This window comes from Meleagris gallopavo, chromosome 4 (assembly GCF_000146605.3).
Source record: "Meleagris gallopavo isolate NT-WF06-2002-E0010 breed Aviagen turkey brand Nicholas breeding stock chromosome 4, Turkey_5.1, whole genome shotgun sequence".
Taxonomy (NCBI): Eukaryota; Metazoa; Chordata; class Aves; order Galliformes; family Phasianidae; genus Meleagris; species Meleagris gallopavo.
Genome location: NC_015014.2, coordinates 48740777 through 48752451, shown reverse-complemented (window position 1 = coordinate 48752451; position 11675 = coordinate 48740777). Strand labels below are relative to the sequence as shown.

At 36.0% G+C, this 11675-nt stretch overlaps 1 protein-coding gene across 1 annotated transcript in view; it reads right to left on the bottom strand.

The window, feature by feature from the left end:
* Positions 1-11675, bottom strand: part of PDS5A (PDS5 cohesin associated factor A) — a 71400-nt gene that overhangs the window by 37084 nt on the left and 22641 nt on the right. Inside the window, exons 2-5 of the mRNA XM_010710273.2 lie at positions 4602-4805; positions 4229-4315; positions 3402-3499; positions 2773-2899 (exon numbers count right to left, since the gene is read on the bottom strand). Of these exons, the coding sequence (XP_010708575.2) occupies positions 2773-2899; positions 3402-3499; positions 4229-4315; positions 4602-4805 (516 nt within the window). The remainder of the gene's footprint in view (positions 1-2772; positions 2900-3401; positions 3500-4228; positions 4316-4601; positions 4806-11675) is intronic.

Genomic DNA, 11675 nt, shown 5'->3' with positions numbered 1-11675 from the left:
TTATACACAAAGAAATCTAAACCTGCAAAGTCTTCTAGGATGTTATCAGTCTAGTTAGCACTTCTAGTATTGTACTGGTAACTAAAGAAATGTTTTAACATGCAATCATTAAAAATTTCAGAGAAACATGATCCCAATTCCATACTTTGGTAAGTATCATGCACCAAAACAGCCACAGTGAGGTGTCTGCAATCTTTTCAAGTAAACAGTTGATTGAAACACAACAAATCTACAAATCTAAACATTGTTTTTATTAATCTGAAGTAAGGTAAGGAACGTAAGCACACATCTAAAAAATGTGACTGTTCAAATCTGCATAAAATCCACGTATATGCATGACACATATGCAATATATCATCTCATCTAGGGATTAATGCAGCTTGGAGAGAAAATGAAGAAAAAAAAGAAGACAGAGAAGGGTGGATTAGCTGATTGCCCTGAAAATTATGAACTACTGCAAAAAAAATACAGATAAAGCATAAGGATGACCAGTTACTAGAAAGATTGTATTTGGCAAGTCTACACTGAGAATGATTCTCTTATGTTCAAGATAGACAAAATGTCAAGATGACAAAAATAAAGCTCTCATCAACTGATATTAAAGAGAAACAAGTGGCTCATACAAATACCTCTTCAGTCAGATTGATATGTATAAACTCTTCACAAATTCTTACTACTACACAGTCTAAAACAAAATTCCTTCTCTCCATATCAGATCACTATAAAAATCACATTGGTAGGTATGTTTGTATTAAACTGACAAACTGCCAACCGTATATAAAAGTATATTTTATTTGGATCTTCAAATAAAATAACCAATCTCAGGCAGAGCATAAAACCTTGAAGTCTGGATAGGACATGATGTAGAAGATGCAAAAAAATGACAGATCTAAAATACATGAACTTTATCTTTTTTAAGGAATAACCTTGTCAAGAGCAGCATTAATAAATAAATATGCAAATAAATAAATCACTAAATAGATTGAAAGTACCGGTTTTAAAATTAATAAAAAACAACTACAGCTTGATGCCATGTGTCTTCTGAGCTGCGATGTACCATATTGTTGTTAAAAAACTGCATTCAACAGAGGAGAGCCTTGTTAGCACACTCAGAAAGAAGAACAATGGATATTAGAGCCACTTTATTGATAATGAAAGTGCAAATAAGTGTCATCTAGATGCTGAGATACTTCATGTCTAAGTATTGGTATACTTCTTTTTAACTGCATTATCCTCTTAAACAATGTAGAAGAGTTTGTTAGTTTGAAAAAGGAATTGAATACATCATCTAAAATACATATTTCAACTTCGTGACAAAGATGAACTTCCATTAAATGCAATAGCCTAGCCATGCTGATATCTATATAACGTATAGCAGAGAACAACTAATCATCTGCTTTGCATAGGCATCAAAGCATTGTTATAAGTTCTGTACCAGAAAATAAACTATTTTTTTCATGCACTCAGTGGTGTTTTGGAATTACATTAACTAACGACAAACAATTAATATAATCCCAGAATTTTTAGGAGATCTGTGCATGAAAGGAGAACAATTACTACACTCAAACTCTGCTTGCCAGAAAAAACAAAATAACTTGGTTTTATTTATTTATTTATTTTTTTGTTAAGTAACATGTAAAGCAGCAATTAAAGTTCTTTTGTTATGGGTAACAAACAAAGATTAGGACAGACAAAATCACTGAGAAAAGCATGAAACTGGACTCTGAGTACAGCATATTACTTTGCCAGTCATGATGGCCAAGAGCCAATGAGGACTGGCAATCAGTGATATAAAAGATACTGAAAGATATTTAGTTAGTTGCACATCCCAATATTTACTTGAACTTTGCCTTCCTCTCATCAGTCTCTATACTTTCTCTCAATAGTCAAAATTATTAAAATAGTATGTATGCTAAAGAATCATATTCCTTTTTGCTTTACTTGCATGAAGCAGTTACAACAAATTGTTTAGTTGCACACGGTCTACCAAGGTCTTTGTATCTAAAGAGCAAGGCATCACCAGGCACTTGCCACAGACACCTACACTTCAGTACACTTCTGATCTCTACTGCCTGTAATTGACTACAAACAACTCAGAAAAATCTGTGTATTTTAAAATAACCCTTCTGTAGTTAAGAGGCCTCTCCTGCCACTGGGGATTCTAACAATACATCATCTCATTGCTATCAAGAGAAAGGAGCTGATACTATGACACTGCATCTCATGTACAGCTTGCCACAGAAGAAGAGGGTCACTTACAGCTAAAGGGATGTGGACCTCTACAAAAGTTGAAAACATTATGGAATTCATAAAAGAGTACAGAGAACTAAAAGCAACTAGCTGAACTAGAAAACTAATATGCTTTAGGTAAGAATAGGATTTATTAGGACAGAATTTTAAGATGGAAAAGAAACAGGAAAAAAATAACAGGGAGATGGAAGAGAATGACTGACAAATAGATGCAAGAAGCAAGTTTCCACAGAAGCCTGGGGAAATATATATATATTTTTTGGAAGTAAAAATGTTCTCATATTAGAGTATTAAATGTGCTTTGTTCCTGCTTAAGTACAGAATTTCTTACTAACGAGTATTCCAGACACAGCTAAGAAACAGCACCAAACAAATCCTAATGGCAATTTTCAGCCTACTGTTACAAGGCTTGAAAAACTATAATTGTCATAGATAACCTAAAGTGTGCAGAAATATAAGCAAGCTAAAGGCAATTAAAATTGTTGTAATTATATATTGCTATAATATTTTAAATATTTTTACCTTGTGTGCAGGAATGAGGTTAATCAAAATGGAGTCCAGCAGCTCCTGAGTTACTCCATCGCCTTCCATGATGATAGAACTCATCAAATCCAGCATATGCATTTGTACCTTCTGGTTGTGGCTATTACTAAGAAGATAAAAGCATATTATCAAGTCAAACTTTTCAGACCCTGAGAAATACTAGTAGCACTTCAAAAGACAATGGATTAATACTAAACAGTGTTCAACTCTTGCATTTTCAAATGTTGAAAATATCAGCGTAACTATATTGACTTCCCTCTGTTCTAGAAAAGTTCAAAAAAATCTAGAATACTCTAGCTTTGCTTTAAGAAGGGAAACAAACGAGAAGCAAACATCCAACCACAGAAATAAAAATGCACATAAGTCAGAATGAAGTATACCATTGCAACATAGACATTTTTAGAAGTCAGAAATGTCTGCTTTTAGAAACACACCTCTCTATATTGCCAGTAATTTGTACTCCTTTGCTTTCCTGTATCTCCTCATTTGGAGGAAAGGGGACTTGCTCTGTTCAGATCTATTCATTTGTAGGCTACGTAAGGATTCAGTCTATCCCCAAATCTGATGATATTTTGACAGTTTAATATAATTGAAGTGATTCAACTTACTTGATAACTGAAAAAAGAGTCCTAAAAAGCTGAATAAAAATTTCATTGCAATCTTCCAACTCAAAGCAGATGTTGTAAGATTTAACCCAAGCTAAATTCTAAAACAAAAATAGGATATTCAGGATATTAAAACTTTGCAAATCACTTAAATATAATCATGTTAGTTAATTTTTCTTCTATTCAGATAAAAATATTATACAATAAAAAACCCTTTGGAGAAAGAGACTGGATATTTGCTTTGCATATATACAGCTCTTAACACAAAGGGGCTTTGCAGTACACATCCACAAGAAAAATTAGAGAATAATCTGATTTCTTAGGTACAAAGGCAGATTGACAGAAACTATTAACATATTAAGGTTATATCTAGACTGATTTTGGATTCATGGTATGAAACAATGCTGCCTTTTTAAATTAATAAAATATTAAATAATAAAACACTTTCTAAATGCACACTGATAAAATCCCAACGCTTCTTGTCCCACCATCAATATTTGCATTTTAAACAGCATTTAATTCTTTTCTCTTTACAAGGTAATAAAACCTGAAGGGTACACAATACAAAAAAATGATGCCTAAAATTGTAAAATAAAGGCTAAACATTAATAAATACCAATAAATACCAATCATTTTAACACAACCTCAACTACAGGCAGCATGAACTTATTAAATACGTATGAAATTTTAACTGTTGAAAGAAACAATCTATTGAACGTTACTTTAAACATAAACACCTGTAAATTGGGCACATCTGAGGTAAGATCAGTAACATTTCTTAGAATCACAGAGAAAGTAGCATCTACTGAAAGTTTCAATTAATACATTACCTCTAACAAGTAAAAGTATCTGTTAAACTGAGGGCTCTTTGTGTCCTCCAAGCCTTTTAATTGTCTTGTAATAAACAAGAATATGTCCTGTCAAAACACAAGCAGGTGTTTACAAGTTAGATTCTGCAGAGAATAAAAATACTGTTAGTACTGACATCTACTCCCTTTTACAGACTCACTATATAAAATATTTTAGGCACTGACAGAAATCTATCAACAACGCATTTCAGGCCATTAAAACACTCCACTGACTCATAGGACCAAAGCAAGATCTCTTTAATAAAATTGAGTATCAGTACAAATGCTTTAGAAAAAAGCTGAACAATTTTTATTCACAACAGGAGAACAAGGCAGGGAAAAAGCCTTTATTTACCTTAAGTTTGTCATGGGAAGTATATGGAGCTTCAGGAGCATAGATACGAAAGATATCAGCCAAGCAACATGCTACAAGGAGGCGCACATCTTTATTGGGATTCCTGAGGAAGAATTCAGATGCAAGGTGCAAGGCTAATGGGAGATACTGCTGTTTCTCATCTTCTGAGTCCTGGTCCATATCCATGAACGTTTTTACCACCATCTGGAAAATACAGGGGAAAAAAAACAAACTTCATTTGAGTGCTTTCAGCTTTTATTCATAGAATCATAGCATCTCCAAGGTTAAAAAAGACCTCCAAGGTCATCCAGTTCAATTGTCCACCTACCACCACCATTTCCCCGTTAGCCACATAGTACCACATCTAAGTGTTTCTCAAACATCTCCAAGGTTGGTGACTCTGCCATCTCCCTTGGCAGCCCATTTCTGCACCTCACCACTCTTTCAGAGAACAATTTTTTCCTAATATCCAATTTGAACTTCTCCTGGCACAATTTGAGGCCTCCAGACCTATCACTAGTTATGCAGAAAAAGAGGCCAATCTCCACCTCACCACAACCTCCGTTCAGGCAGTTGTAGAGTGCAACTAGGTCTCATTCCTAATACTTTCTAAGAAGATGAAACAATACATTTTAGACTACTAAGTTGCAGTAATGCAACTTTTTGTTTGGACAAACATCAGAAAGAGAAAAGCATTATTCTGATGCTGAAATGCTTACGCGTGAACATGAACTCAATGTTTTACATTAAGACACTGAAAAACACTTGGCATCTCTTCTCATTTTGCCAGTATGAACCTGAGGTGCAGCACAAAATGCTATGTATTGACGAGCTTGAAGCCCTAAATCATTTCAATGTGAGGACCTGCCTCAGTAGGAAGAGCTGGAAGTCATCTCAGCCAGCTGGCCTAAAACATGGGCCACAGGACAGTGCAGCTGCGCAATCAGGCGTACCAGCTTATAAGTAGGCAGTCTTAACTGGCTGCATCAAGGCACAGAGTCCAAGAGCTACTTTACACGCACACAATCCTTTTATCTGTATTAAATGAACTAGATACGAGATAAGCATTTCATCCCTCATGTAAAATGTCTAATTCCGCAGATCTGCTCTCTCTGCATACTCAAAACTGCATCTATATTCTCATATATATAAGGAAAAAACTGTACGTACGGTTTTTTCCTTGTCTCCTGTAGCACAGTGAAGAACTACTGGTTCCCATGAAATGCCATCAAAATTGTTCTTAAATGTTTCATTTCATTAGGATTTTATAATCTCAACATAATCAGTTGGCAAAACTGAAAGTGAAAATTTAGTTTGAAAAAATTAAAGAGCCACAGGTTTAACTTTTGAAATAGGGACATGAAAGGACAAAAAGCCCCCAGGATACCAGCACAGATCTGCAGACTGTTCCACAGGTAAATATGTCATTACGACCGGAGTTAAATTAATCTGTGCGTTTTGTCTTTCTACTTATTAGTACTCTTAGAGTGAAAATTGTGAAGGGTAAAGAGAGATAAGAAAACAGAATGGTAAGTTGATGGTTCAAGTCTAGCCTGTAGAATACTAACAGTAAAATACAAGAGAAGACTGAATTCACAAAGCTAATAAACACATCTCTTATGCTTGTCACAATTCTTTTGTTACTATGTCATTCAAATGATAATAAGGCTGTTCCTCCTTTAGGAAGAATGCCACACTTCCAACATGAAAACAGCGCCTTACAACGTTACTCCTTCCCCGCATTTTGGAACTCAGTTTTAAATACAGTAGATCTTATTAATCAGGTGTTTAATTCTAACTTAACCCACACTGTTACTCAAAACTCCTCAGTTTCTATCAATGTACATCATCATTCTCTCGTGATCTAACATCTAGGAACACCAAAAATCAAGGTGGGTGGGAATAAAAACCAACCAGAACAAAACAGAACCTGAAAGCTACTGCCCACAAAAATCCCAATTCTACTTACATCCGCCTGTTTCCCAGAGATTATTCTTAAGCTATAATTAAAGGCATTAGCTGAAAGGACAAAAACACAACTCCAACAAAACTCCGTTTTACTTCCCTTTGCTGACAGCACAGGCCTCTCTGCTAGCATCACAGACACCTGTCCTTCCTGAATCCTCGAATTTAAAAATTAAAAACAAACTGAAGACCAGCACTTCATAATCTACCAGATTCTTTCAGCACGAAAAGTTACCACCTCTTTGTCGGCTGATGGCAGGATGGGGAACAACTGCCCTGAGCATGGGAATACTCTGAATTACAGGCAGGAAAAATGTATCAGTAACAATTGTTAAGTATTGATTCAGATAACCATATTATTGAAGGCTTTAAGAACAGGGTAGAAAGGACTGAAACATCTATGGCTTCGGAGGTCAAAGATAAACTGTATCCATGCCACATAAACTTGTCCCACTAAGAATCCTTCCAATCAGGATAACCTATATAAGGAATCATTTCATCTCTCCCTCGAGTCCTATCTTCTCTGTGCCTGCAAGTATCATAAGCTTCATAAACAGAATACCCTTTTGGGCTCAAATTACTCTTGGGGTTCTCTTATTCGTATGACAAGACACAGAAGTCTTGCCTAAATGCCATTTCTGAGATGTCAGCACCAGGCAAGGCAAGGCAGTGTGGCTCTGCAAAAACTTGCACAATGCTCCCACTTGGTACCAAAGTGTTGAGACATTCTGGGATTAAAATAAAGGAATTGGTCTCCAGCACTGTTATCTTAGTTTGAAAACTGTTTGTGGTTCTTCCTATGTTTCTCTTCTATTCAGAAGGAGTTGCCAGCAAATATCCATTCCATTTTCCTATAAAGAGCTCTTGAATACTTCTTTTCTATTGCAAACAACACTGGGGTAGTAATTGAGCCATTGGCAAGTTGCAACTGTTATTTAGTACACAGATCTATGTTTTCTCCATTGTTTCTTTTTAGTCTCATATCTGCTTGTATTTGTGTATTGTCTTTTGTTTTATTATGAAGTCTTTGGTGCATGACATTCTGTTGATAACATGCACAACACCCAAATGGAATACTGCCCCAGTCTTTACCTAGAATCTTAGATATCAAAACAGGACAAATAAGGAATCATTTGTATGGGGGGGATATAAAACACATACCATAAAACAACAACAACAACAACAACCACCAGAAAGGAATTAATATATAAAAATTAACTATAATGGATAATGCAATAATTAAAAGCATCATGTACTTCTTTCTAATTAACAGCAGAGCATTCTGGGAAAAGGTAATTAATATTTTTGAAGACTTGCATTAAAGCACACCCTACAGGATCTGTTGATTTTGTCAAGGTTCAACAATACTACATACTTCTTGAATACACATAACTAACTGTATCTAAAATCATACACCACAGGAGTACTCTCTAAAGCCAAGCAACTACTGGCACTGGTTAAGGCATTACACACTAGAACAACTTCCAAACACCTGCTCATCTACATAAGAGATCATTGTTGAAACAGAAGAGAAAAAAACAGCCCAGACATTAAGTACAATATATGCTTGGCTCTTAGCACTTGCTAGAAAGCCAAGAACTCAGTCAAAACTTCATCAGTTACAAGGTTGGTATTGTTGCCCTCTAGCACAACTGAAAAACTAGTTATCTAATCATAATCAAGCAACCTAAGCCTTTAAAAGTACAAAATATGGCCTATTTGATTAAATCATTTATTCACTAATAGAATGGTATCTAGCAGCGACACATTCCTGCCTTTCTGCAGCTATCTGTTCTCCTATTTGCTCACAAGCTCTCTAAGATGGAAACCACATTCCCTTCCCCAACGTTTATACAACTTTAATGCAAAGTCTTGGTCTATGAATATGAGTCACAAATCCTCCCAAAACACTAAAAACCAAAATGACAACATACATTAAGCTCTCTTCAGTGTTAAGGTCTGATGAAAAAAAAAAAAATGCTACTTTTTATCACCTCTCATAGCTGGTTGTGCTCCCCAGTGGTTAGTACTGGGGCCTGGATGAAGGGACAAATGCACACTCAAGTTTGCTGACGATTCATTTAAAGCTGGGAGGAGTAGGTGTCAGACCAGAAGGCCATGCTGCCCGTCACTGAGACCTGGACAGCTCAGAGAGTTGGGTGAGAGGAACCTTATGATGTTCAACAAAAATAAGCATGGAGTCCTACATATGGGGAAAAAGAGCTGCTAAATCACATGTTCCTTTGGAGAGAAATAAGAAAATAAATGAAAAACTGTAGCATACAAGTTTCACAATGCTCAATAAATATTGGCAACATATTAGGAAGTTCTGGTAATATCTTATGAAGGTTATTTCTTCATATTGCAATTATCTTCACAGTTACAAGTCCTTTAGCCATAGCATAGTAACATGACAGCCATTGTGCTGCGGCACCAGTAACAACTGTGGTAGCTAGAAATGGATGTACTGTAACAACGTGCTTATCAAACTGAAAACCTGGAATTACTGTCACACCAAGCCAATTTTGATTCCAGGAGAAAAACGATTAAGCCGTAACAGGAATTCACTACTTTTTCAGATTGCAGTACTGTTGGTTAAGTGACGTCCAGCCATACAGTAGAACCAACCTTAGCTAGGGCAGCAATTTCCACTGACGGAAAAACCTATCAGACTTAATAGTTTCCACCACAGACAATTGTCCCCAGTGCAAAAATCAGGAGATAAAACAGCAGTATTTGAATATATTAATGTAGCATCATCCACTCTTTTCTGAACAGTTAAGCACCCAATTTCCACACTAATTGCTAGCACAGGTAAACAAAATACAGCTGTTCACATTTAAGATTAAATTCATTCTATGCTGCTTTGATTAAATGCGTCTCCATTAAGTAAGCTATCACATATTGGCACTTCACTAAGTGTTAAAACTAACCTAGAAATTTTCATTATTGCTATTTTTATCATAGTACCTCAAAATTCTAATTATCACACTAAGATTCCATCCTCCCAGGCTTTCCAAGCATAGCTAGAGCATTTCACTTCCATAACATAAGAGACAGTACAGACATGCAAACCACTTCATTCCAGCTGGAGAGAACTCTGCTAAGTCACTCTACATTATGAACGCACTGAAAATTGAAGACTTTACAACTTTCTGAGGGATGCTTATCTGACTACACAAAAACACATACTGTGCAAGCCAATCGCTCTGGGCTATACCTTACACTTGCTGGAGAGAAATGACACTGACCAAATTCAAGCACAGATGTCTGATGACATCTACAGAGCTCAGCTCCCTTTTCTCCTGGAATTGCCTAATTCTTTCTAAAAGCCTACCTCTCTCTTCAAGAGTATGGCTAGCATAAGGAAAAAAAGCCAGGAGAAAGTTTGGTATCAAAAGTCCACCCAAATACTGAAATGTTCAGTTTTGTCACTGAAGAGTTTTTCTTTCTTTCCTTAGATGTTTTAGGCAATATCATATATTACCTATTAATAGTGATGACCTCTGATTAAGAGCATTAGTACAATCTACAGACATGTTTATCTAGGAAAAATATTTCCCGACAGTTGCAGAAGTAATGATGTAGACTTGAGATGAGAGATCTTGGTTTATCTCAGCTACAGTCTTATCTATGAGCTGGAACCACCAGAAAACATGGAAACAAGGAAATTACTGCGCGGGTGGCAGTAAGACTAAAAGACCTCTACATTCAAATCAGGAGGACCAGATGATTTCTATTTCAGAAAACATAAATACCCCACACTGCAATCACATACTTAGCAACAGGTTTTGTTTGCTTTCCTTTAAAATACATCAAACAAGGATACCACATGGTCAGAAAACAGCAAACATTAACCTAATTACCAGGAAAGGTGATTCAGCAACATGACCCACAGCCTGACATCAAAAGAGTGTATTAACACAAACCAATTTGGAAAGACTAAAGAGACAAGGAGTTTAGAAAAACAGGGTAACACAACAAGGGATTTACAAAATTACTTTGCTAACCTGATAAACTTACTTTGTTAAGTCCATCAACTTTCCAAATAAGGGAGACCATGACAAGCAATGTGAGTGTCAAAGAGAGCATCATACTGAGCCTCGCTGAAATAAGTTGGAGGAGATGGAGTTTAGTTCAGTATTGTCACTCCTCCTTAGACTTTTTTTTAGGTGTTAACTTGAAAGGACATACAGGACCTGAGTGAATTTATTAGCTGAGAATGGCGTTATAATTGACCCTGTTTGCTGTTCCCATAAACAACTGCGGCATAAGAAGTAGGAATAATGACAACTGACAGTCAGGGACCAGCAGCACAGGACAGAAGAAATAACAAAAATTAATCTACTAATAGTAAATAGTCATATGTCCAGTGTTTAAAACCAACAATTTGTGCTACTAAGAGCTCATCAGCTGGAAACAGAAGATGAGCATTTATTAAACAACTGTAAAGAGATTATGAGTAACACGCTATGTGCAGGAAAACAATGAAAATGCAATTGCAGGATGTGACAGGAGAGGTATTTTCAGGCAAGGCAAGGAAAAAAACAGCAATACTGCTCATGAAATGCTAAGAATACTAAACGCTAATTTGAAATACACCTCTCCAGTCTTACTGTCCTTACTGATGAAAAAACAACACAAAAAACAACAATTCCATTTGGGAAAGGTATGGAAGATGGCTGCAAAAGGAGTCTAAAAAGCCTTTTTGTAAAAGGGGACAATACAATTAAAAGACTGTGACCTGTTTAGTTTACCAAAAAACCACCAAAACTGAAGCATTTAATGCACTTCAAAGACAAGAGCGCTATTTATGCTAAGGAAAAAGACTCATTTAATTGCCTTTTTAATAGTCCTGGCTTGACAGAAATAGATACACAAATTAAGCAAGGGACATATGTGGATTGTACAGAAGAATGAACTAGAAAGGATGTACTTCTGTGAAGTTTTGCTGTTGTCATTAGTAACATTAAAAGCAGTGCTCCCTTTCTGGTACCATTAGTAACTCATAGAAGAAATTTATTGCCAGACTTCCACTCCTAATTCTATCCATAATCTGCACTCTTTGACATTACCCTTCTGCGGCTCTGAATAACTCAGAAAGGAAAT